This window comes from Pygocentrus nattereri, chromosome 3 (genome assembly GCF_015220715.1).
Source record: "Pygocentrus nattereri isolate fPygNat1 chromosome 3, fPygNat1.pri, whole genome shotgun sequence".
Taxonomy (NCBI): domain Eukaryota; kingdom Metazoa; phylum Chordata; class Actinopteri; order Characiformes; family Serrasalmidae; genus Pygocentrus; species Pygocentrus nattereri.
Genome location: NC_051213.1, coordinates 22290846 through 22318274, shown reverse-complemented (window position 1 = coordinate 22318274; position 27429 = coordinate 22290846). Strand labels below are relative to the sequence as shown.

Sequence of the window (27429 nt, the reverse complement as noted above, 5' to 3'; positions counted from 1 at the left end):
ATTTTGTGACGCATGCGCGCGGGACGTGAGTTTGTGCGCGCGGAGTCCGACTGAACAACAACAGCAGAGCTGCGAGCTGTTTCTGTGTTAGTGCTGCTTTTCTGTCCCAAATCTCCCACAAATATCACCTCCCCAGAGTCCGAACATGTGGAACCAAGGTAGGCAGCTGTACTCACTCAGCCTTCAGCGTCAACGTCCTTTTCACTGCACCGAGTCTGGTAACAGCTACTCGGTTAGCAGCCACCAGTGCTGGTTGAACAGCTAGCTATAATGAGGTGTGAGTTACTGGAGTTTGTTCAGGTTTAAGTCGCTGAAACCTTGCTGAGTGATAATACCAGGTTTAACCTCGCTAGCTGTGCTTTCCGTGGGCTTTTACTCTCTGGCTAGCTAAAGCTAGCTAGTTAACGTTATCTGACTACAACGTTAGCGGTTATGCAGACCGGCGATGTTATTATATTATGAGTTCACTTCCCTACAGATGACTAACTTAACCTACATATGTGAGCTACACATTTCCCGTTTGCAGCAGCTCTTCCATTCATTCAGACTAAAGGACAGAAACATACAGCTGATTTGCTGCACCGTAGCTACTTGGCCAGCCATGCCGAGATTGCCGTATCCTCGCTGCGTGTAGGTCACTCTATCAGAGAGACAGACTCGGCTGTGCCTGCACTTTGCCAGTTAAATTTAAGGGCCTGCCAGGCTGCCCCTGTGCGTATTATTATAACTTAATTTGAGATTTGTATGTTAGTATTTAGAGACTGTATAATAGCATTTAGATGTTGGACGAAGGCTAGATTTCACAGAAATGTAATAAATCTACTGAATTTGACTTGAGAAAGCACAAAGTGATAACCTGTAAATGTTTACTTTAAACTGTGTAAGTAAACTTGTCTGTTCAGTTTTCTTGAAAGTTGGCAAGGTAACTAGCAAGTAAATGTCCATGGTTTGGCATTCATGTACTCAGTTTCTAATTCAGAGGCATGATTTAGTTGGACTCATACTGCCCCATATTCATATTTGGTGATGTGGCAAGGTGCAAGATGTACTGTTTGAAGGCTACAGTTTAGCTGGGGGTAAAATGTTTTTTTTATTTATTTATTTTTCCCTCACTCTCTGCTCTTAGGATCGTATGGAGAGGCCAGCATGGGTGGTGGATACACACAGTCGCCAGGGGGATTTGGCTCACCTGCTGCCTCTCAAGGAGGAGACAAAAAAGGGGTCAGTCTTTTTTTTTTTTGTTTGTTTGTTTGTTGTCTGAAGACTAGACCCAACACTGTAGTTTACTGACTGTAATTGTTTAAGATGAGTGTTTATATATATATGTATATGTATATGTATATATATATATATATATATATATATATATATATATATATATATATATGTATATATATGTGTATATATATGTATGTGTTGTCAATTTGAGTAAACATACCTTTTATCATTTTGTTTGTTTGTTGCTGTTTTTGTTATAGAGGACTCGCGCACAGCAGATAGTTCCCTGCACAGTGTCACAGCTCATGTCTGCAGCCCAGGCAGAGGATGTATTCAGAGTAGGCGATGTTGAGGTTGCTCAGGTGCGTTGGTCAAGAAACGGTCAGATTCTCATGTGCTTAAATTGTCTTTGTAACAGTGAAGTGTCTTGCAGATAGTTACTTTTCATGTACAGTAAATATTTTTGAATGTTAAGTTTTCTAAGGGCACATTTTTAACTGGAGAGATGTTTGCTTTTTGTTAATATGGGCAGTTCTGTGTTTTTCTAAAGGGGAAGGATTTTTGTAACGATTGCTCTTTCTCTAGGTCACTGTTGTTGGGATCATCAGAAGCACAGATAAATCCATGACTAACATCCAGTACAAAGTGGATGACATGACGGGGGCACCCATGGATGTGAAGCAGTGGGTTGACACAGAGGTAGGGATAAAGAGGTGTTTAGATGGCTTATAGCATTTTTTTTCTTGTAAATATCTTTTAAATGGAATGTTTTTTTAATAAATGTCAGTTGTTGAACTGTAGATGACGTAAAATCAATTGTAAATAAATTATAACTGTGTTTACATTTGCTGGTGAAACGTCCTCATTCTTAGGATCCCAGTGTGGACAGCTCAGTCATCCCTCCTAACACATATGTCAAGGTCTCTGGCAACCTACGATCTTTTCAGGTCAGGATGTATGTTTCATCTGTCACTTATATTAAAGCACTATTTGAAGTCCTAGTCAGAATATGTAGAAATCATGCCACAGTGATATCTAAATGCAAAAAATGTCATGCACTGGGAGAAGTTCATCATACGCTTGATCTTGTTTTGCATGTTGTAGTGGTTACCCTGCTTTGATGCACCCAGTTTACCTCAGGAAGGACTTGTTAGTAAACTAACTAGTTTAATAGTTGCATCAGATAAGTTAGGTGCAGGAGAAATGTGTAAAGCAGTGATGCATTAAGACCAGGTTTGTACACTACTGACCTGCGACCTCTGGCAAAAATTATGGAATCACCACACTTGGAGGATGTTCAACCAACTTTTTTCTTCACAGCCAATAAACAGATAAACAGATCATGATATTAATCTATTTATGTTTAACATCTGGACATTCTGGGTCTGTGTAACATACATTAAACAAGCAAAGCTAAACTTTTTAAATTAATGACTTGTCTTTTAAGATCAGGCAAAGGAAAATATGGTATCACCCAGTGTTGAGGAAAAATTTATGGAATTATTAACAACAAAAAAGCATATTCAGTACTTTGCTTTTATAAGGCATAGGCTTCATTATTCAGAAATGATGAGCGACATCAAGCTGGTTTCAACTTTCTTGAATAGCAACTGAAAGATCAGCTTTGCAAGGATGGAGCCTTCTCATTCACCTTTTTTAAAAACTTCCGCCATAAATTTTCATCTGATTGAGATCCGGACTGTTGGCTGTTTCATTGAATTCATATGCCTTTCCTGATGAAAAGCTTTAACTGTTTTTGCTCTGTGGCAAGAAAAATTACCATCACCAAGCCTATTTTGTGTAGATGGAATAAGTAGTGTCCAAAATTTCAGTGTACACCTATGTATTGACTGTTGAGGTAATGATTGTCACCTCCGCTGGTCCTTTACTTGACACCCATATCATAATTGAGTGGGAAAATGTGATTGCTTTCTTCAGGCACTCATCTTTATATGCTTCATTAGAACAGTACCAGACAAAAGTTCAGCATCATCTCCTTGGCCAATGCAGATTTGTGATTCATTGCTGAATATCACCTTCCTTCAGTCATCCACACTCCATGATTGCTTCTCTGTAGCCCTCTGCAACCTTGTTTCTTCTGTTTTTTTTCTGTAAAGCAGGTTTTTTTGGTTTTTCTTTTATGTAAATCACATTTCATTCAGCCCATTTCTTACAGTTCTGTCACAAACATTGACTCCTGTTTTCACCCATTTGTTTTTCATTTGCTCAATTGGAAATCAAGGCATGTTGCTTTTAGTTTGGCATCCTGCTGCTTTAACATCTTGCTTGGTCTACCCATACGTTTTTCTTTTATAACCTTCCCATTTTGTTTAATGATGCACCAAATTCTAGACACAGCCAACTGAGAACACCATCGTTTTCCACGCTCTCTATTATATTTTCTTTTTACTGGAGTCATGTTTTCTTTTGGTTATCCAGCTTGTTAAAAGCTTTCCCTTGTAACTGTAGAATGATTAGCATGTTTAGACTTGTGCTAGTAATTGTTTTACAAATGACAGGGGGGGGCATTTTTTTCCCTCAACATTGATTCCATTATTTTTTCCTCTACTTGATCTCAGAAAAAATATATGCCATTAATTTAAATAATTTTATTTAATTTGTTTGAGGTATGTTTCGCAAAGCCATGATGTTAAACTATTAAACAAAAAAGGTTTTGATTTGTTTCCATAATTTGTTAAAGTTAAAAAAAATGCTGGATGTGTTTGTAAATGTGGTGATTACGTCATTTTTCTAGGGGTTGTAATAGATGTTTACATTTTTATTTTTGAATCGTGGCTAACAGATAATGGAGACCTAAAGCCACTAGGTTAAATTAAAGTTGTGCAAACTGCATGCCTAAATAGTGCCTCAGACTGTGTTGAGTAATCCCATTTTACAAAGTACATTGTTTTATTAGAACTACTTCTTTGTGTTTTAGTATTTTTCTGTAGGTAATGGCATGTCTTTTCAGCGTCATAAACATGAGCAAGTGTGTGAGATTTTAGTAGTGTACTGAATAAAATTAAATTAGCAAACTTGAAACACTAAACATGTCTTGGCTGATTGCCATTTGAAGTGGCTATTAGTGTACAACAATACACGCTTTTAATCAAGCAGATTCATTCAGATGACTTTGTCTTTTTAATGCATTACATTTTTCAGGGATGCAGTTTTGTAGTTTAAGAAAAGCCATCGTCCTGAAATTTGAAATTGAATTTGTCTCATAGAATAACAGGTCCTTGGTGGCATTCAGTGTTCGGCCTTTAGAAGACATGAATGAGATCACTTCACATATGCTGGAAGTGGTGCAGGCTCATATGCTGCTCAGCAAACCACAGGCCATGGTGAGAAATTCTCCACACCCTCACAAACCCATAGAGCTTCCTGTGCTGTGCTGAGCTGACCAATAGGCTGTTGTATACGTTTGCGATGTCTGTGCTTATTATTAACTGTAGTGTTAATGGCTTTATTGTTTACAGTGAACATACTTCACATACTTCATACATGCTTTACATTAAACATGCTGTATGAATGGGACAGAATGAGTGGATCAGTTAACAGTTGGCCAGATGTCCTGTCTTGACAAACTCACAGAGCCACAGCCCATTGAACAAGGTTGGTTTAGAATTACTTCTGTTTTTTTGTTTTCTTCTTTTCCCAGGCAGGGGGAGGAGGAGGAATGAACAGTAGCATCATGCCCATGTCCCGCCCTGGCATGGGTAGTATGGGCATGACTGGTGGCTATTCTGGTGCTAATGCTATGGTCAATAATGGACTGAGCCCTAATCAAAACCAGGTGAAAACTTGTTTGATTTGTAATATGAATGCTTAAGCATCAAAGCACATTATTAGCAGAGTAGAAAAATCTTGTTTTACTGACAAACTCAGCTTAAGTGAGTGATTGTTTAGAAGGAAGTTATTGGTGACAGGATAATGTTGAAATCTAGTGTATTTCCCATTGTTAAGGAAAACAGCTGTCTGGCATCACACTGCAGAAAATATGGTGAAAAGAATGGCTAAAATTACAGCTGTTGCATGATTGTACTCTCTGCTGTGCAGGTTTTATCTCTGATAAAGAGCTGCCCAGAGCCTCAGGGCATCAGCATACAGGAGCTGAAGCAGAGACTAAGTGGCGTGAGCATGACTGTTATCAGGTACCTGTGTTTTCTATGGAGACCAAATTTGCAACCATCAACATGTACACACTGTTAGGATCATCTAAGGAAAAGTATTTGGCATTGTAATCCCATGTTGAATTGATGGAACTTGACAAGCACTGGTATAGTTGTTTCTATTGCTGCAATCTCTGTAGTTCAGATAGATAGAGTGGTGCTACTGGAGTTCCTCTTAAAGTACTTCCTCTTTTGGTTTTTAGAAGAAAGCAAGATTTTCAGAACTAGCTGTGGGACGTTTGCCTATGTGACATTTTTGTGGTACGATAACTAAGTGAAAGAACATCACTGTTTTACTGGTATCATGGTGTTAAGCAATGTATTTATAGTACTTTAAAGGAGCAGATATTTAGGTGATTTCTGAGCTACAGCAGTAAAATCATTTTTTTTTGGGTGGATGTGGTGGGATGGTTGCAGATAAGTGTCTCATTTTGTACTTTTGTTATCATAGTTTTGAGAGTGATTCACCCCCTCCAAAAAAAAAAGTGACGAGTGTGACCACTCTGACTAGCTCATACAGTTGTGTGGTATAGTACTGCTCACAGCACTGCTGTCATTATAAAAGGCCTGTATAATGGTATTGCTTAAATAAGGTAACTTCATTTACTTGAATGATTAGTGAATGTTGTAGTATTAATAATAATATCATCATCATCATCATCATCATCATCATAGTGATATATTATTATAGCGATATGATGCTGAAATCAAAGTAGCTTGGTTGAATAAATGTAACTTTATAAAATCACAAGTCTTTAAAAAAGCGACCAACACACCAAAATTCTGTAGTTTGCGAATACAGACCCTATTGTTCATTTTTATAGCTCACAGAAGGTCATACTGTGGCCTGAGCCACATCAACAAGTCTGCACGACCTTAATAAAGACCTGAACATGAAAGGTGTTTTTGTTGGGAAAAAAATTGTGTAAATCTGATTTTTGGCCAAATTATTCCTTGAAAGTACTGAGTTTTTCACTTGAGCGAGATTTTCACTTTCCATTTTATATACAGACAGGTTGTGGACTTTCTCAGCAACGAAGGACACATTTTCTCTACTATCGACGAGGACCACTTCAGATCAACGGATCAAGAGGCTTAATGGCCGTCTGACACCTTTGATTGCAAAAGACGTGTTGCAGCATACCATCTTTGTGTGCTCCCTAGTTATACAAACAGATGTCCTTTACACATACTAAGCACATTGTATTTACTGCAAACGCTCAGAAAATGGTGAAGTCAGGAAGTGGCGAGTTCACTTTTAGCAGAGCTACATTTAATGTGAATGCAGGCATGTTAACTGTTCATAATGTTTGTTTAAAAAGGACTGAGCATTTACAAACTTGATAAACAATTTTAATATAAAAGTACACAATATCTGCCCTTTTTCTGTTTAAAATAAATGGCTTTGTAATAGTCTTTGTTTTCATCTCTGGAGTTTACTGCCTCTTAATTTTTGCGACTTGCTAATAAAATTAAAAATGGAACCTTTTATGAGCCTTGTAAGATTAAATATTTGCCAGAATAACATTGTCTCTCTCGTGCAGCTCAATATTCAAATATGGTGATTTAAGAAAAAAAACAAAACAAAAAAAAAAACATTTTGCTACCTCTTCCCAGATCTCATCTAGTAAAACATGATGCTGTCAGGAACTTGTATCACATCATCCACAGTTTCGTAGTCATGATCGCTGCCTGAGGATGTTCTTTCTGTTGGGGGGAAAAGAGGTACAGAAATGTTTATTCAAAAGCAAAATATCTCTTTTTATGCTTTTTATGGATAATGGCAATAGAGTATTAAAACATTTTAACAGTTGAGAGCAGACCTGTGTGGCGCTGCTTTTTCTGCTGTTTCCTTGGGGTCTGCACATATGTATTTGCTGTAGTCAAATTCTCCGAGACAGACTTTCTAGGTATCACTGGAGGAGGTTCTTCTGTAGACTGATTTGCATAAAGACAGGAAATGTACACAGTTTGCAAGTTGGTGACTTATTAAACTATTATATGTGAAGGGGATTTTTTGGTCTTTAGAAAGTAACAATAATAACTCCGGTTAAGGCCGCAACACACTGTTCACCGTAAATGTTATTTTGAAAGCATTAAAATTTGCACACTGAGTCGGTGAGGCATGATTTCAATTACAAACCTCATCTGTGTTAAAACTGGCCTGCTTCTGTGATGAATATCACCACATGGGCTCAGGAACACTTGACAAATTGTTGTCAGTAAACTGTGTTGCTGCATGCAAACAAGCTACATGCAAATTAAGAATATACTATGGACAGCAGAAGCCATTTGTCAAGGTTGCTGACCTCTCTGGGCTCAAGCTCCTTTAAATGTACTATACAGTGGAAAATGGATTGTAGGGTGACAAGTCAATCTTGCAGACTGTTTATAGAAATAATGGACATTGTGTTCTCAAGGCCAAAGAAGATAAGGACCATCAAGTTTGCTACCACTGTATTTCAAAAGCCAAGGTATGTCATGGGATGGGGGTGTATTAGAGTCCATTTTATGGGTAACTTGTAAATTTGTCAGGGCTCCAATAACATGAAGATGTATACATATTTTTTGAGCAAATTATGCTGCAATCTAGACCACTGGGCCTCATTCACCATCCATTCTTAAAAAGAAATTGTTTCTTAAAGTTCATAGTTTTCACAGAGATTCTAACGTTGACGAATGTTTTCTTATTTGGGATTTGTTCTTGGCTAAAAACAAAATTCACACACTTAAGAGCACAAAGGTGTAAAGAATTCTGTGGTTTAATCATGAATCTGATGTGGACTTTGACCATTTCTCAAGAAAATATTTAGGAAAAAACCTAGAAAGATAGTGATGAGGCCCATTGTTCCCAACCCTGATTCTGCTTTAAAGCTGGATCAATTAACAGAGGAAAAAACACGCACACACACACACACACACACACACACACACACACACACACACACACACACATATATATATATATATATATATATATATATATATAAAAACACATATAAAGATCATGTGGTAAAACGTTTTACTGTTTTCAGTTTAATTTAGTTCAACCAGTTTTCTGTTTTTATTAGTATTTCACATACATTAATGCTTACAAATGTAAATTTAATGCTTACTTCAAGTGGTGGTGGAGGTGGTGGATTACGCTTGCAGTGGGCGGGCTTTGTGTGGTCCAGAGACAGACTGTCCAGTTTTTCAGGGAGATTGCTACTTTTTTTCTTTGCAGTACGAGATTTAGGCTTATCACGCGTTTTCTGGGATTCTGAGGATGATGGCTTGCGCTTTGGAGGACGTGGAGGAGGAGCCATATCTGTCTGTGTAAGCCTGTGATATTCATGATAGAAATGGTCTGTTACCTCAGACACAGTCTCTGGGTGAAGCTCAGGGGTCTGGCCTTCAGCCCAGGGTAAGGGATCTGAGATGAAGCAGAGAGACATTTGCAACCAACGGGTTGGCAATGCAAAGCACCGCTCTGGACTGTCAGGCAGGCTAGCAAGCACTGTGGTCTCTTCTAGAGCCTCTTCCAGTACCACTGCTGTTAACCCTACCAGTGGGTCTTTTTCCAGATCTTTATCACAACTTACTACTTTTACTTCAAGAGGCAAGGAAAAGTTCTTTACTAGATCAGCTAAGCAATACTTCTTCTTGTCGGGAAGCTTCTCTACAAAGTGGGCCTGAGTAAACAGAGGCAGGCAGATCTCTTCACTTTCTTCCTGATTCTCATCCATTTCATCATCGTCCTCATCCTCCTCTATGATCCTTCTGCAGATCAAGCTTTCCAGCTTCTGTTCAGGTCCCGAGTCACCTCCTGACATCTCCACTGTCTGTAACTTCAAAACCTCCAGCTGTTCATCAACACTAAGAGCAGGCACCCCTTCCTCTTCCACTGCCTCACAGTGTCTTGTCACCCTTACTTTCAAACCAGGACAGCGAGAGAATGCTACATACAACTCGTACACTGAGCTAAACTCCCTTGGTCTTCTCCGCATTTGGCCACCATAGTCATGTGAAATCAGGAAGTATTGTTGGGCTTTCCTCCCCCTTGGGGTGCATGCTAACACCATTGCTGTATTGTCCCTCTTGTGTAACACAAGGTGCTTGCCTTTTTTCAGCTCTGTGAACCAACTGCAGCAAAAGAACCGGTTGGCCTCGGGAGCTTCCAGAATCTCTGCCATGGTAGGAAAGGTCGTTTTTGGCTGAGTGGCTATCTCAGCCAACAATAGTGGAGTAACAAATGTTAAATCTTTACATTGTTCAGTAACATCAATAACATCGACTTCCAAGCTGGAGGGGAACTTCACTATGTTCTTCCTCACTGTGAAAACAACAAAAATGTCCATGCATTAAATGGTAAATGTTATTGCACACACAGAGTAATGATTAAAGAAGCTATTAGGTGAGACAGACTGATAATACGCACTGTGCATGATGCCTTGGATTTGATAGATCGGCACAAAAAGCAATGGACCACCACATTTCTTTGACTTTATTTTGCGGAAGCGTCTCCTACACAGCCTGTCTGACATCATAATCTCCTGCAGAGAGTAGCCACGATCATTCTCGCACTCATAGAACTCTCCATGGTAGGAGAAGGGAATAAGCATATCTGCAAATACTCCCTGCTGCCCCATTAGCTGACAGCGGGCACGTCTCTCTTCATTTTCGGTGACCTCCACAGACAGCAAGGTTATCTCTTTTCCAGCTGGCACCGTGAGGTTGTCTATGATCAGCTCGTTTCTACTGATGAAGGTGAAGGAGCCGCAGGCATCCACACCAACAGGTTGCAGGCCTACCAGTTCCTCTATTGTACTGTAGGGTAGGTCTTCAGGAACCAGCTTGAACAGACCTATTCACAGCCATGATAGCATTAACAGTGTAAATTCAAAATCACATTCAAAATTCAAAGAACATCTGTTGCTGTTCACAGTTTGTCAGCCACCCTCTACCACATCCTTCAATGGGCTGCCACAGGACCACCACTGACTGTAGTGGCATGTTACTGGGTGATGCACTGGTGTGAGCTTGGCTTTTAAACATGCTTTATTAGACATATCTGTCCATACAGGTGTACATTAGCTTATCTTTTTCAATGCACAGTTTGGACAGACTGGTAGTCTGTCTGCAGAACTTTAAGGTGGACATTTTTGGTTGGCAGACTATTTCAGTAACGATGTGATGTGTAAACATGCCAGCAACACTGCTGGGCCTGACATCCTTGTGCTAGCACAATGCACACTAACATACTACTACAATGTTGGTGTACTACAAAATTGGTTAGTGCATGTACATTTTTATTGTATGTATTACTGGAAATTAATCAAAGGAGCCAGGAGTTCTAACACAGAATGATAAACAAATTAGATAAAGTTTTTGCGATTTGCAAAAAGTATGAAGTGCTACAAAATATGTTGGCCCTATTCTATATTTTTTTTTTATTTGAATATTTGTCACAATTGTTTCAGATTTTCAAACAAAATGTAATACAAGACAAAGACATGCACAAAGTCTTTAAATAACCACTTCATTTGTCGAAGGAAAAAAGTTATCCCACACCAACTAAAAAGTAATTACCCCTTGGTAATTTAAAGTAATTATCCCTTCAATCAACCAACTGACTCAATTTAGTTGATAACTGGGGTTAATTAAACTAGACACATGCAGGCTTGATTACTGCCAACGCTGTTGATTCTAAACATCACCTCAAAGAACCTTTCCAGTATTATTAAGTAGGCTAAAAGGTGTCAATTTAGTCTGAAAAGGGTTACAAAGGTATTTCTAAAGCTCTGAGACTCCAGTGAACTACACTGAGAGCCATTACTTTTGAAATGGAGAAAAAATGGAACAGTGCTGAATCAGGGCTCGCCCACCAAAATTCCAAAAATGAGCACAGCAATGACTCATCCAGGAAGTAAAAAAAAAAACCCAGATGAACATTTGAGGAACTGCTGGACTTCAGATTCCACCATTATAAAGAGACTCTATGGGAGAAGGGCAAGATGAAAAACACTCTTAACTGAGAGGAGCATAAAGCTTCATATTTGCCAGAAAATGTCCTGATGGAATAATGTTCTCGGAACTGACGTCAAAAGTTGAAAGTGCAACAGTAAGAGTGGAAATTGGAAAGTAAGACAGGGTCTCATTACATCTGGTGTAAGCATGATGATGGTAGTGTGATTATGTGAAGATGCTTTGCAGCTTCAGAGCCTGAACGACTTGCAATAATTGATGGAACCATGAATTCTGATATCTACCACAACATCCTGCAGGAGAAGGTCCAGTCATCAGTCCATAATCTAAAGCTCAAAAGAAATTGGGTTCTGCAGCAGGACAACAATCCAATGCACAATAGCAAGCCCACTTTTGAATGTCTTAAAAGAAACAAAATCCAGGTTTTGGAGTTGCCTAGTCAAAGTCCTGACTTGAACCCCACAGAGGTGCTGTCACAGCACCTTAAATGGGCAGTTCTTGCTCAAAAGCCCTCTAATACAACCAAATTAAAGCAATTCTGTAATGAGTGGTACAAAGTTCCTCCAAAGTGATGTGAAAGACTGATCTCCAGTTATAAAATCATTTGGTTGCAGATTTCACATACCGTAGGTGTTTTTCTTCAATAAATGAAATTATCATTGAAATGATAAGAACTTTGTGGTTTTTTTTTTTATGTTTCCTCATGTCTGAGGATCTGCAAACATTTAGTGTGACAAATATGCAAAAATAAAGTAGATCAGAGGGGGCTAAATACTTTTTAACAGCACCGTAAATCAGTATCCCTTTAAATATTTACACATTTTTCATTATTTTACCATTTAAATATTTATGGCCTTTTAACTTTGGAAGCCACCGTTCTGCATCACTACACTTGAAAGCTGAGATATGACTCATCACATACAAACTAAAATGCTCTTTTCATTCTAGGAAATAAAGAACTTACTGTCAGTGTTCTCTATTTTCAAAGGTCTTTTTTTCAAAGGAAATGACCTTTTTGTATCAAATAGTGTTGTAAACATCATAAGACCCCAATAAATGTGTTTTGTCTGTGTGTTCTTTCACTACGCCAGTACACACCTGAATGCTCTAGAGGCAGTTCGAATGTAGTGTTGTTGCCAATGTCCTCACAGCAGACGGACAGGAGCTCCAACCCAGTGACCTTCACCAAGTCTCCAGTAGACAGGCAAACCTCGCTCCCCGACAGCTCATACACTGAGCCTGATAACAATAAGGGTGTCAATGCATTCTTTCACACAGTGGAGATGTAGCAAATCTTTGACTAGAAAAAACAAGGTGTTAACCGTATGACGTCTCCAGTGAGCACTGTTTAAAAAAGACTGAAATCATAATAAATTACCCTCACAGTGGGAGCTTCCACTGTAAATCTGTGGTAGCATTTATGAAGTCAACTGTAGCTGATGCCTCTAATACTGTCTCTTGTAGTGTCCTTACAGTGTTCACTGACTGAGGTTAATTAAAGATTAAATAATTTTGGAAATTTGCTTTAATGTTTATTTAATGTCCTAGGGAAATACAGACTTTAAACCATTTTGTTAATTTCAAATATTATGTGTCATTAACAGTCTTTCACACAGTCTTTCTGTGCGCGGTAATCAAGAAAATGCGTGGTAGACTAGCTGGTATAATGCTGTGATCATGAACACCTGTTCTTTTTGCAGTGAAAGGGTCAGTAATCTTAAATCATTACCCACTAAAGGCCAAACAATGGAGCACTGTGCAAAAATCAGAGATTTATTTATTTTCCTGTTAAAATGGCCATTAAAGACAAATTATTCATTTTCTGGAGATTTTTGTGGAAATTAGATATAAGATAACCCACTTGCATAAGGGAGTAAGGGAGGTGAAAATCAAAGGAAAATAAGTGAAAAAAGGGAAAGTTTCCAAATTAGAGTCATTAAAAGAAGAAGAGTAAATGAGATTCCTAATGACCATGCATTAAAACTGTCACCAGCAGAAAAACAACGAGCTTTCATTATTGAGACACAGGAGAAAATCAAGCTCCATTCTTGATTTAAATCTAAAAATATATTTTTTTTCTGTCTGATAGGATGTGCAGCAGTCAGGAAGCTGGTACTGAGAACAAAAAATGGCAATGGACTGGCCGCCTCAAAGTCCTGACCTCAACATCACTGAATGAGTTTGGGATTGTTTGGATCATCAGAAGCTGAAAATGCAGCCTACAAGATATAGCCAACAAGACTGGACTTTGGAGCTGTAAAAATATCCCTGTAGATGTCTTTGAAAAACTGAAAGCAAGGCTCATGTAAAGAACAGAAAGTGTAATAAAGGCATTACTTACCGAAAATAATAATAATAACAACAAAAAAAATTATATATATATATGTCTGTGTATATTCTGTGTGTTTTTCTGTTAAAGATGTTTTTGGCTTTTGTCCCTGACCCTCAGAAATAATTAACTTCAGAATGGCCCTTCTGCCTTTAGCACAGCACTGCATATTGCCAATTAATCAACAGCCAGTTAAAGTTTAGCCAATAGTAAATTTTACCAAATGAAAGAGCCTAGTCATGCACAACCAGCTCATAGAGCTCATAGCTCATAGATTCATAATAAAATACAACACATCACAGGGTGATGGTGGTCCTGGAGGCCCACTGTCCTGCACTTTGTTTTCCCTACTTCTAAACACCCAAATATTCAGCTCCTCAACAGCCCATTATTCAGTTAAAGTGGTGTTAGGCCCTCTTCACACATAGCCAATTGCCCCTGCATGGCTACCGCTCTCAGACACAGGCTGTTCATACTTACAGCTGCACTGCGGCACTGAGCAGCAAGAAAGCTACACCAACACCCTTTTACAGATGCAAAATTGATCTAATCAATCACTCTACTCAATAAGAACATCATTTGTAAAAGATTGGGTATGTTTATTTGTCCTCAAGAGCATTTTGACTTGTGACTGGGCCCAGGATATTTGTGTGCAGCACAGGATGTATAATGCTTTCCTTTGATGATGTTCATGAATGAAACTAAATTAAAGAATGTATTCAGGTCTCTGGACGTGCATGTGTGTGTGCCTGTGTTACAGCTCTGTGTGAAACAGGCCTTAAAGCAAGAGCAAACACAAAGTAAGAGCAGTAAAATTTGCACGGAAGAGAGCTGCCAGGACGAGAGCTGAGAAACACTTGTGTAGAGAATATTGAGAGAAAACACACAAAATGAGACTTTTAAACAGATAACTGAAAGGGTACATTTCAGCCCAACCCTCTTCCAACACACTCACCATCCCGCAGAGCTGGTTTATTAGCCTAACCTATGCAGAGGAATTCCTGTCAAATTGAAAAGCACTCCCTAAAGTGGAAAAACGTGAAATATCATTGCTTACATACACATTACTTTTCTGAAACGCTGAATTTGTGGCAGAATTAAAAATAATCTGCGTTGAAATGTAGGAACTATGACTACACTTCTTTTCCACAGCGCAGTACTTAAAACAATTTTAAATCCAAGAAACAGATCTTTTACTTTTCATTTTGACCTGTTTTCTTCAGGTTACTGTTTAAATGCAGCATTTCATTTTCAAATGCAAATCCTCATGTACTGTTTTTCAGTAAGGAGTTCAAGCGATGTGAAAACAATGTAATAGGGAGTTTGTTTTTCATTTTGTCATGTTTCATGTATTCTGCATGTCTCTATGGAAATTCATGCGTGCACTGAATTTCACGTTGTTACGCTGTGGTGATAGCTTTTCAATTTGGCACCAATTCCTCTCTATACTAACTCACTAGAAGATATGGGCTGAAACTAGTCACTGTTTTTTTTCACTCTGTTACATTTACTCAAGTGAAATATTAATGGATTTCTCCTTCCTTGAGTATTTTTCAACTTCTGCTGATGAGGACATTTATGAAGAAATTAGTGTATTTTTTACTTAGTTCCATTTTAATCATAAACACGTAGTTACTCATTTCTGTTTTCTCTTTATTTTCGTTCTGTTTTCTTGGTGACAGCATCTACAGCCCTTCTGAGGTTGGTCACGTCTCTGGTTTTGGAGCTTTAGCATTTTATTTAAGATCAAAAAGAAAAGAAACGCTTAAGATCTGTTATTCAGTACTTAATCACTTCTGGACCAGCGACGTTTAAACATCTGTTTTAAGCTGCTCTGTGGAAAGATATTCTTGCGCTGACGTGAATCTTTATTTTACCAGAGAAACACCTGAGTGCGTTTAGTCTCGTCTGCACGCCTACAAAGTGTTGATGAGCACCTGAATGCTGGCACCAGGAGTGTCCGGTGAAACACTAAGCCGAGCTCTACTAGGCGCTGAAAGTCAGGGCGACGGTCTTGTCGCTGATGGCCGCTTACCTTGAAAGTAAACTCCGGAGCAGACCTGCAGGATCCGAGGTAAAGATGACCGGTCCAGACTGCTGATGTATTCCCGCAGGTCCAGCACCACCCCGGGGTCACCCATATCTCAGCAAGTGTACAAATGCACGCGTATGTCGCAGAAATCAGTAGAAAGTCCAAGCCGCCTCGCCTGTTTCCGCTTCTGGATGAGAAAAAAAGCTCCGCCTGAGAACTTCCTACTGAAGCAAGTTCATTTACCGCTGCTTGCACAAGTTAGTCTGCAGAACAGCGGCAGCTCATTGCGGCCAGCGACCCATCAAAGCCGTTTTTTTCGTCAAACTTTGGTGTGTGGCGTGTTGCTGAAGTACTCAACCTCCTTCAAAGTTATCAGTATTTTGTTGGAACTTGCAGTTTTCCAGAAGCAAAGATTTGAGGGAGGTGCAGAGCTGAGTGGCTGAAAGTGTATAAAGAGTGTATGAAGCTGTATAAAGAGCTCTGCGTTAAACTGGCCCACAGGTGGGTGCAAGGAAGCAATTATTCAAGAAAAGTTTGCCACAAACCAGGTAAATGAAATACATTTAATAAATGAAAAAAAAACAAAAACAATAGCAAGCAAACAGAAGTTTATAGAAGATCAAAACACTCCGACCACTGGTGGCCCTATCACTTTTAAAAATGAAGAATATTAAGAATATTTTAAGACGGTTGTGTATTTCATCTGTCTATTACAGTTTAGAACTTTAAGTAACCCCAAAATAGGCCTCCCTTACTTCTGCAAATCTGCTAACCTCCTTCAAGCTAAAGTTTTTAAAAGGCATACTGGTCCATAATTTTGTGCTTACAACAAAAAAGCCCTTTTGTCTTCAATTTCATCTGAGACCATGGAGCACTTATTAGAGAATCTTAAAACTCTAGAGGGGAAGAGGAGGTCCGGCTGTCAAACATTTGGGCAGAATCATGAATAACAGTAACATTTCTGCATGAGTTTTTACATTAACTGTTTTTACATTAACCTTCATGTTAATGTTTTTACATTAATGTTAAGATGTGGGAAATGTTTTGTTGTCACATAAGACCAAGATAGAATTTGTGGTCAGTTGATATGAAAATGTACATCCTCTACAAAAAAGTATGATGGAGGCAGGGTCATACATTTCAGGAAGCACAGAGAGAAAATACATAGAAATACTTACACACAGCCTGCTAGGAAACAAAGCTTGAGACCAAGTTTATCTCTCACTAACACTATGATCCCAAGCAGAAGGCCAAAGCAGCATTGGAATGGCTCAAAAGCACAACAGTGAATCCTGCTGTGGCCCAGTCAAAACTTTTACCTTAATTCCACTGAGAATTTGTAGCAGTGTTGGAAAATTGCAGTCTAAAAGCACCATCCAAGCAATGTGAACAACCCTCATAAATGTGCCATGACAAACTGGGAAAAGTTCACCCCTGAACTGCACGCACCCACACACACGCATGCACGCACGTACGCATGCACGCACACGCACACACACACACACATTTTCTAAGCCGCTTCTCCCTCAGGGTTGAGGGGGTGCTGGTGCCTATAGCCTGAACTATGAGTTACAAATTAATAAATGTGGGGCTTTTTTAAAACAATATTTGCAATATTGATTGCAGGAATATGCATATCAGAAAATGTTGATAACTGTCGAGGGGAGTTAAACTTCCACTATGCACTGTATCTGTTTGTGTCATCCATCATGTTCCTATCAAACTCCTGGCATCCAGTATTTTTCACAAATTCGGCATATCTTTAATAAACTTACTGGAAATTTGGATCTTTTTGTTTTAATCCTGAACATTGTTCATTGTTCAGCAGATGCTCTAATCCAGAGCGACAGGCAGGCATCATTTGCTGTGTACTTGGATAACTTTTTCAATACACTAGTGCAAAGTTCATGATAGTTCATAGGATACAGCCTGGAGCACTGGAGGGAAGCCTACTTCACTTCCAGCACACTCATCATCCTGCAGAGCTGATTTATAACGCTAATCCCAACCTAAAGAACAACCAGTGGTGGGTAGAGACCAGTTATTCACCCTGTTACATTTAGTCAGGTAAAGTTTTGGATTTGTACTTTCCTAAGTAGTTTAAAACTTTCACTATAATGATATTCATGGAGAAGAGAAATAATTGTGCTTTTTACTCAGTTTCATTTCAATTATACACATTTAGTTACTAATTTCTGTTTTATGTTTATTTTATTTTGTTCACTTGTTGACAGCATCTACAGCCCTTTTGAGGTTGGTGACACTTCTGCTTGTGGAGTTTTGGCATTTTATTTTAGACCAAAATGATCCCCAAAAAAGAAGAAATGCTTAAGTTCTATTTCTCAGATTTCTTTAGTGGTGATAGGAAAATGACCAACTCAGATTCCTTTACAGTGGTGATAGGAAAATGACCAACTCAGATTCCTTTACAGTGGTGATGATAGGAAAATGACCAACTCAGATTCCTTTATAGTGGTGATGATAGGAAAATGACCAACTCAGATTCCTTTATAGTGGTGATGATAGGAAAATGACCAACTCAGATTCCTTCATAGTGGTGATAGGAAAATGACCAACTCAGATTCATTTATAGTGGTGATTATTGGAAAATGACCAACTCAGATTCCTTTATAGTGGTGATGATAGGAAAATGACCAACTCAGATTCCTTTACAGTGGTGATGATAGGAAAATGACCAACTCAGATTCCTTTATAGTGGTGATGATAGGAAAATGACCAACTCAGATTCCTTTACAGTGGTGATAGGAAAATGACCAACTCAGATTCCTTCATAGTGGTGATAGGAAAATGACCAACTCAGATTCCTTTATAGTGGTGATGATAGGAAAATGACCAACTCAGATTCCTTTATAGTGGTGATGATAGGAAAATGACCAACTCAGATTCCTTCATAGTGGTGATAGGAAAATGACCAACTCAGATTCCTTTATAGTGGTGATTATTGGAAAATGACCAACTCAGATTCCTTTATAGTGGTGATGATAGGAAAATGACCAACTCAGATTCCTTTACAGTGGTGATGATAGGAAAATGACCAACTCAGATTCCTTTATAGTGGTGATGATAGGAAAATGACCAACTCAGATTCCTTTACAGTGGTGATAGGAAAATTACCAACTCAGATTCCTTCATAGTGGTGATAGGAAAATGACCAACTCAGATTCATTTACAGTGGTGATAGGAAAATGACCAACTCAGATTCCTTTACAGTGGTGATAGGAAAATGACCAACTCAGATTCCTTTATAGTGGTGATAGGAAAATGACCAACTCAGATTCTTTTATAGTGGTGATGATAAGAAAATGACCAACTCAGATTCCTTTATAGTGGTGATGATAGGAAAATGACCAACTCAGATTCCTTTACAGTGGTGATAGGAAAATGACCAACTCAGATTCCTTTATAGTGGTGATAGGAAAATGACCAACTCAGATTCTTTTATAGTGGTGATGATAGGAAAATGACCAACTCAGATTCCTTTACAGTGGTGATGATAGGAAAATGACCAACTCAGATTCCTTTATAGTGGTGATGATAGGAAAATGACCAACTCAGATTCCTTTATAGTGGTGATGATAGGAAAATGACCAACTCAGATTCCTTTATAGTGGTGATGATAGGAAAATGACCAACTCAGATTCCTTCATAGTGGTGATAGGAAAATGACCAACTCAGATTCCTTTACAGTGATGATGATAGGAAAATGACCAACTCAGATTCCTTTATAGTGGTCATGATAGGAAAATGACCAACTCAGATTCCTTCATAGTGGTGATGATAGGAAAATGACCAACTCAGATTCCTTTATAGTGGTGATCATTGGAAAATGACCAACTCAGATTCCTTTATAGTGGTGATCATTGGAAAATGACCAACTCAGATTCCTTCAGAGTGGTGATAGGAAAATGACCAACTCAGATTCCTTTATAGTGGTGATCATTGGAAAATGACCAACTCAGATTCCTTTATAGTGGTGATCATTGGAAAATGACCAACTCAGATTCCTTCAGAGTGGTGATAGGAAAATGACCAACTCAGATTCCTTCAGAGTGGTGATAGGAAAATGACCAACTCAGATTCCTTCATAGTGGTGATCATTGGAAAATGACCAACTCAGATTCCCTTACAGTGGTGATAGGAACCAGGAACTGCAATGTCTGCAACACAAATATGTCTTCTGACTTTTATATGCACAGTCGATGTCAGTAAAAGGTCAAAACCTTCTTAAAACTACTGCAAAACAACATCTCAAATATCATGTGGTTTGTCTGTAACCATATCATATAATAAGTTCATGTGATGTAGCTATTAGCTTTTACCACTGTGAATAATTCTGACTTGGTAAGTTTCTCCAGGACAGCGCATTAAAGAACAGTCCACTCTGAATGGTCCTTTTTATATCTGTATGATGTCATTATGCAACAATTTTGAAAAAAAAAGTGGAATTCATCTTTTTTCTTTTGATTTCTTTTGACAGAATATTAGAAAACCAGTTTACAAAACATGACAGTAATATTTCTTACTGATTTGACAGTAACAGTGAAAATCAAACTTGTAAAAGAAAACAAAATGCATGATAACTGCCTCAGCTTTTGAACGGCACTGTGATCACACGTCAGACCATCCGGCCTCGCCTCGGTGGATGGCGGCTTCCCCATTTGAGTCTTGGTTCCTCTCAGTTCTTCTTCCTCATGCTTTTCCCTAAACTGTTTCTCACCCTTGTCAAGCTCATTTCCCGTCAATGAGACATGCAACTGCTGCAAACTCTGCATGTACACTATAAATTATTTGATTGTTTAAAAATACGCTAATACTTATGTAAACACATTTCTTTATGTCCTTCACCACGTGTGAAACAGAGCAGAAACTTGTGACTATGGACCCTGAGTGCACATATAGACACAACAATCAGCCATAACATCTCTGTTTCTACACTTGTTGTCCACATTATCAGCTCCAGTTACTATATAGGTGCACTTTGTAATTCTACAATTACAGACTGTAGTCCATCTGTTTCTCTCAATATTTACATTTACGGCATTTGGCTGACGCTCTTATGCAGAGCGACTTACAATTTGATGATTTTACACAAGTAGGCGAAGGTAGTGTTAGGAATCTTGCCCAAGGACTTATTGGTATAGTGTAGGGTGCTTACCCAGGTGGGGGACTGAACCCCAGTCTACAGAGTAGAAGGCAGAGGTGTTAACCATTACACTACACTACATCAATACAAGTTAGTCCCCTTTCACCCTGTTCTTCAATGGTCAGGACCACCTCAGAGCAGTTATTTTTAGGGTGGCGGATCATTCTTAGCACTGTAGTGACACTGATGTGACGATGGTGTATTAGTTTGTGTTGTGCTGGTACGAGTGGATCAGACCCAGCAGTGCTGCTCCACTCACTGTTCACTCTGTTAGACACTCCTACCAGGCTGGTAAAGTGAGAGACAATAGCACATCTGTTGCTGCACAGTTTGTGGTGGTCATGTGGCGATCCAGTGGTCACAGGACACTGTTGGCTGGATATTTTTGAGTGGTGGACTATTCTCAGTCCAGAAGTGACAGTGAGGTGTTTAAAAACTCCAGCAGCACTGCTGTGTCTGATCCACTCATACAACACTCATTAACATGCCGCCATCACATGATTATTATTATTATTATTATTTAATACACATTTTTACAGCTTCATTCACATAACTTCAGGACAATGACAACATAATTCACTGCAATGGGTAAGTAAGTAAATTCATTGAATAAAAAAAATACAATAAATAAAGGAATTCAATAAAAAAAAATCATCATCATCATCATAAAAAAATTAAAACCACTTACTGCTGCATTACTGTGGGGCTGGACTCAGCCAGTGCTGCAGGTGGCGCTGTGTGATGGCTGATTGAGTGAGTGAGCAGCAGTAGAAGAGCGGGGGCCGAGTTTCTCGGTGTTGTGTAGTTTAATGAATGAAGAATGTAGTTCTCGTTACAGCGCGATGGCAAAACCTAACGTTACACCTGCAAATGCTCCAAAATTCGACTGTCCCTCGTGGTAAGAACTTTACGGTTCTGTGTCCGCGGGCTTGCGTTCGGTAACTCGAGCCCGCAGCGACCGGTTTGGTGGAGTTGTGTGGAGCTTCATTAGCATATTTATCGAAAAGGCTGCTTTAGCATGTGAGCTCATTAGCTGATTAGCTACTCAGCCGGTCAGTAAATCGATCTTAAAGCCGTTACCCATTCAGGGGTTAGTGCTGTGTTTAGAAGGCGTAACGTTACTTTTATTTCCCGTATTGCAAACGCGACTTTTCCTGATCCGAGTGATTTTATCACCGTAGAAATGAGGCTGACTGCAAGGTCTGTTTGCTAAGTCAGCTAACTGGGATCATTTTGTTCTGCCTAACGTGTGAATCTGTAAAGAAACGAATCTGCAGCCGATATACGAGGATGAAGCTGGTTTCTTATTCGCAGGTTATATAAACTGTAACGGATCATTCGATGTATGAATAAACTCCATTTCACCGCTATTTTAACGTAACGTGTCACAGCAGCAAAGAGCAAGGGCTGCGTTTGGAAAGCCACTTCTTTTCTGCAAGATGACCGGCGTTCAGTTAAAGGAGCAATCCCACCTTTCGTCCCTCTTGCATAATTAAAGGTTTAATGTAAAGGTTTGGATGTAAACAAAGTCTTTCAGAGTGAAATGATGTAGCTAAGACAAGACATTGACCTAAATGTATTTTTTTAGTCCATTCATGGCACAAATGTACATGCAGGGCGTTATAAGGCAAAATAGTGGCCAATGAAAACTTTTTCAGCATTAATACTGTTTAGCCATTATGAGCATTGCATTTTAAAAAATCAGAGATTTGAATATTATATAAAATGGCTATATTTGAGTTGTAGGCATTGTACCTGCTGGTTCCAGTTACAACCATGAAAAAAATCAGATTCTGTACGTTTCAGACTCTGAATGACTTTGTTTACACCCCGACTACTGAGATATAAAGAAATGTGGAAATATTGGTGGAATCTACCTGATACATGATACTCAGTGATATGTTACTCTCTACATTAAAGCATTTGTAATACACTCTGTTTCTGAATGATTCAAGCTAACCTTTGTATTATCCATATTTTAGTACCATTTAAATGCTAGAATAACATCTTTATTAAAAAAGATAAAATATAAACTATAAAAGAAACTGAACTCTAAAAGATGAGTTTTCTAGAAACAGCTAGATGTGGTCAAGTAGTCAGAACATCCTGAATTCAGCAGTAAAACCCCTAATGACTTTTGGGAGTCTAAATATGTGTGATTCATGTGATTTATTTATTTATTTATAATAATCAGTGTTCATCAGTGTTAGTGTGTGATTCCCTTTGGCTAAGGCATCTAAGCTACACCATTAATATTGTGTTTCTTTACAGTTTTCTTTGTAGTACTTCACAGTTTTTTGTTTGTTGCTTTTAGGGCAGGGAAGCCTCCACCAGGACTACATTTGGATGTGGTGAAAGGAGACAAGCTCGTTGAGGTGGGTGATTTTATTGGACTTATCACAAGAATAAATTAATCTGCACATGCTTTTCATGGAAGCGTTTATTGTATGGCTTCTGTATATTGTTGCAGTTTCTCAAAGGGAATAACAGAGAAATGCACTAGATACTAACCTGACTGTCTGCTGCCCAGTCCTTTTTTGTGCTGGTGCACATCCATGGCTGTTGGGTCCAGAATGGTGCTATAGAGACAGGCCCTGAGATTTAAGCTCTGAGTGCGAAGTCATTCTCTCAGGAGTTATGACTCGGGGATACATCACATGTGCGAGTGCAAGTGTGCTTTCTTTAATTGGACGGTTTATTTTATGTCTAGTCAACAATGTCTCAGAAGCCATTGAATATTGGAAGTCTGTAAGAAACAAATAGCTTTTTATGGAGTTTTATTACATCATCCGTATGTTACTAAATATACTAAACTTACTATATTACATATTTATTATCATATTCCATCTATTATGCACATAAACCTACTGCCTAGTGACATGCTCTGTCTCTGCAGAAACTGATTATTGATGAAAAGAAGTATTACTTGTTTGGGAGGAACCCAGACCTCTGTGATTTCACCATTGATCACCAGTCATGTTCTCGAGTCCACGCTGCCCTTGTCTACCATAAACACTTAAAGAGGCTTTTCCTCATCGACCTCAACAGCAGTAAGTCATTCAAGGTTAAAGGAGCAAGAGAGACAGTGCTATGAAAACATATTTGCTCTCTCCAGATTTCTTGCACTTTTGCATATTTGTCACTTATTTTTTTTGTTTTTATTTTTTTCACATTTTGAAACAAAATAAAATAAGACAAAGACAACCTGAGTACACGCAAAGTACAGTTTTTAAATGATCAGGAAAAAGTTATCCAATACCAACCCCTCCTGTGTGAAATAATTACTGCCCCCTTAGTCAACCTTTTAGCCAGATTTAATTGATAATTGGGGTCAGTTAAACTAGATATACCCAGGTTTAATTATTGCCAGCCCTGTTGAATCTTGACGTCCCTTAAATAGAACCTTTCCAGCAATGTGAAGAAAGCTAATAGGTGTTAACAAGAAGCCACGCTCAAAATAAATTCCAGATAAAATGAGACAGTATTATCCTAAAAAAAAAAAAAATAAATTACTTGTATTTAATGATCTGAGACTCCAGCAAACATCAGTAATAGCTGTTTTCTCCAAATGGAGAAAACTGGAATGGTGCTAAATCATCCAAGAAGTGGATGGCATACCAAGATGCCTCCAAAAGCACAGCAACGACTTACCTGGGAAGTCACAAAACAATCCAGATGAACATCTGAAGAACTGGAGGCCTCAGATATGCCTCCAAACTGTCTGCGTTAAAGCATTTCTGCTAGGAACAGTTGGCCGAAAGCAATGTGAAAGACTGTTCTCCAGTTATAGGAAGCGTTTGATTGTGCTTTTTGCTCTTAAAGGTCGTGCAACCAGTTAAGTTAGGTTTAGGGGCCAGTTTCTTTTACACACAGGCAATGTACAGTGGACATAAAAAGTCTACACACCCCTGTTCAAATGCCAGGTTTTTGTGATGTTAAAAAATGACAGCAAGACAAATCATTTCACAAATTTTTCCACCTTTAATGTGACCTATAACCTGTACAATGCAATTGAAAAACAAACAGAAACCTTTCAGGGAGGTGAAGTAAAAATAAACAACTGAGATAATGTGGTTGCATAAGTGTGCACACCCTTTTATAACTGAGTATTAGTTTAAGGGTGTGCATATTTATGCAGCCAGGTTATTTTAAGTTTTTTATTTTATATTTTTCCAATGTAAAGGTTTCTGTTTGTTTTTCAATTGCATTGTACAGGTTATAGGTCACATTAAAGGTGGAAAAATTTGTGAAATGATTTGTCTTGCTGTCATTTTTTTACATCACAAAAACCTGGCATTTGAACAGGGGTGTGTAGACTTTTTATATCCACTGTAGGTGTTGCTTAACTTTTTTTATTTAATAGATTAAATCAATAGTTTTTTTAATTGTGGTTGTGTTTTCTCTTGTTTTTGTCTTATATTGCATTTTATTTGATGAACGAAACAGAATGACAAATACACAAATGTAGTGAAAATCAGGAGCAAATACTTTTTTACTCAACTGGACATTAAAACATGGCATATCTTACTAGCAGTGTAATAGGAGCTAGTGCTATGAGTCTTTGTGTACACCCCCGACAGCACATGGCACCTTCCTTGGACACATTCGCCTGGAACCCCACAAGCCACAGCAGGTTCCTATTGATTCCACTATGTCTTTTGGTGCCTCCACACGTGTCTACACCATACGTGAAAAACCTCAGAGCCAGGCTAATGTGGGAGCAGGGGATAAGGGTGGAGACGATGAGGAACTGAAGGGACTGCTGGGTCTTCCTGAAGAGGAGACTGAGTTGGAGGTGTGTGAATCCTGAAATATTTTGTTTTTCCACCTTTTTATTTTAACATGTTTTTGTTTTGTCCTTGTTCAAATGGTTTGCATCAGTGTGCCCATTAATAGCATTCCAGCTTAAGAAAACTCTGTGTTTTCTTGTCTTCTGTACTTTTATGGAACGTTGAAGAACCTGACCGAGTTCAACACAGCACACAACAAACGCATCTCTGTTCTGACCATAGAGGAGGGCAATCTGGATATTCAGAGACCCAAAAGGAGAAGGAAAAGTTCTAGAGTGAGCTTTAGTGAAGAAGAGGAGATCATCAACCCAGGTAAGCTTAACTACCCCATGCCACTATTAACACATTCTCTTATTTCTACACTTACAAAATGTTTTGTTTGTGGAAAAAAACACTATATTCTTGTTTGACCCTTACAGAGGATGTTGACCCCTCTGTTGGTCGCTTCAGGAACATGGTACAGACTGCTGTGGTTCCAATGAAGGTAGCTTTTTGTTACAACTTATATTGCTTGTTTGTGTTTCATGTGCTAATTATTAGAAACCCACTGTGAGCCTTTTTCATTTTCACTGACAGAAGAAGAAAGTAGAGAGTAGTAACGTTTTAGGAATAGACGACTCTACCATGCGACACTCACACGGTTTCGCCTTGAGAGGAGGGCTGTATGGAGATCTTCCACCCACTAGCCATGAGGCTCATCCCACAGGTGCATCTGGTGGAACCACCCTCCTTGGAGGACTCCCACTCCCAAACCCTGCCCCAGAGGTGAACTTGGCCCCAGAGCCTCCTCTGCCCCCTGTTACCCTGAATCCCACACCTGTAACAGGCCCCTATGTTCCAGAGGGCCTGAGCGAGCCCCGCAAGAAGAAATATGCCAAAGAGGCATGGCCTGGCAAAAAGCCCACACCATCTTTACTTCTCTAGCTGTGGAACGAACGAACATTATGGATGTGTTGTGATTTTTACATATTTTTCTTCAGCATCAGTGAGTTACAAGACATTCCAGTAAAGATTATTTTGACTCTGGATAAATTAAGCTTAACCTAAATATTCAGATTTCCATTAGTGGAATCTAGGACCTGAGCTAAAATTGGGTTTAAATTTGGTGTCACCACACAAAATAACTTGTTCAGAATAACAACAGTTGCTAGTGATTTTATGCAAGCGCATCACAAATGTGTATTTCAGGAAAAAAAGGTAGTCATGTTGCAGAGTATAAAGCAGAAATTGTTTGTTGCTTGTGATGCTTTACATCGGTCACTAGATGGCAGTAGATGTATGTGATTGAGTCGATTATACTTGGATTCTTTACAGTACATTTCCCTCCCCCTGAACACGTTTTAAAAAATACTTTTATAAGAGCTTTGACAGAAATGTTCCTTTTTGTATCCAGATGTTTTCTTTTGATCTGTCTTTTGCTTTTGTATTATCAAATACACTGACAATAAACCTGAAAGTACGTTTTATTTTTGGTGCCCCTTTTTGTCTCATGTTATTTATGATGTAGTTTACCAAAGCAAATGTTTATAGCCACGTATCAAACAGGAGAATGTTGCCCTTTTTGCAACTGACATATGTCCTCTATCTTCTGTTTAACAACTTTGGCCTCTGAACGACTGAACAGTTAACCAGAGGCCCGTAGGACAGGCGTTTGGGACAAGATCTTATATTCTATTAATGATTGACTCTTTCGCCCCCTCAGGCACTTATGTTGTGTTGTTTATGCTCCATACTAAATACATGGATTTGTGAAGGTT

At 38.8% G+C, this 27429-nt stretch overlaps 3 protein-coding genes and 1 non-coding gene across 4 annotated transcripts; 3 read left to right on the top strand and 1 right to left on the bottom strand.

Moving 5' to 3' along the window:
- On the top strand, positions 1-6879 carry rpa2 (replication protein A2). The gene is made up of 9 exons (XM_017708239.2): positions 1-158; positions 1127-1221; positions 1479-1580; positions 1804-1917; positions 2091-2165; positions 4446-4562; positions 4880-5014; positions 5278-5372; positions 6402-6879. Exons 1-9 carry the CDS (start codon positions 146-148, stop codon positions 6487-6489), a joined length of 834 nt encoding a protein of 277 aa, XP_017563728.1. The 5' UTR covers positions 1-145; the 3' UTR covers positions 6490-6879.
- themis2 (thymocyte selection associated family member 2) lies at positions 6647-21708 on the bottom strand. The gene is made up of 7 exons (XM_017708235.2): positions 21571-21708; positions 15722-15905; positions 12456-12596; positions 9811-10236; positions 8507-9705; positions 7214-7328; positions 6647-7097 (listed from the first exon to the last, which is right to left on the bottom strand). The coding sequence occupies exons 2-7, from the start codon at positions 15825-15827 to the stop codon at positions 7015-7017; spliced, it is 2070 nt and encodes a 689-aa protein (XP_017563724.1). The 5' UTR covers positions 15828-15905; positions 21571-21708; the 3' UTR covers positions 6647-7014.
- On the top strand, positions 21627-27138 carry ppp1r8b (protein phosphatase 1, regulatory subunit 8b). The gene is made up of 7 exons (XM_017708213.2): positions 21627-21780; positions 23197-23257; positions 23779-23932; positions 25463-25677; positions 25840-25984; positions 26092-26156; positions 26249-27138. Exons 1-7 carry the CDS (start codon positions 21692-21694, stop codon positions 26594-26596), a joined length of 1077 nt encoding a protein of 358 aa, XP_017563702.1. The 5' UTR covers positions 21627-21691; the 3' UTR covers positions 26597-27138.
- Positions 23377-23538, top strand: LOC119263150. The gene has a single exon (XR_005130156.1).
- Positions 27139-27429: the final 291 nt, after the last annotated feature.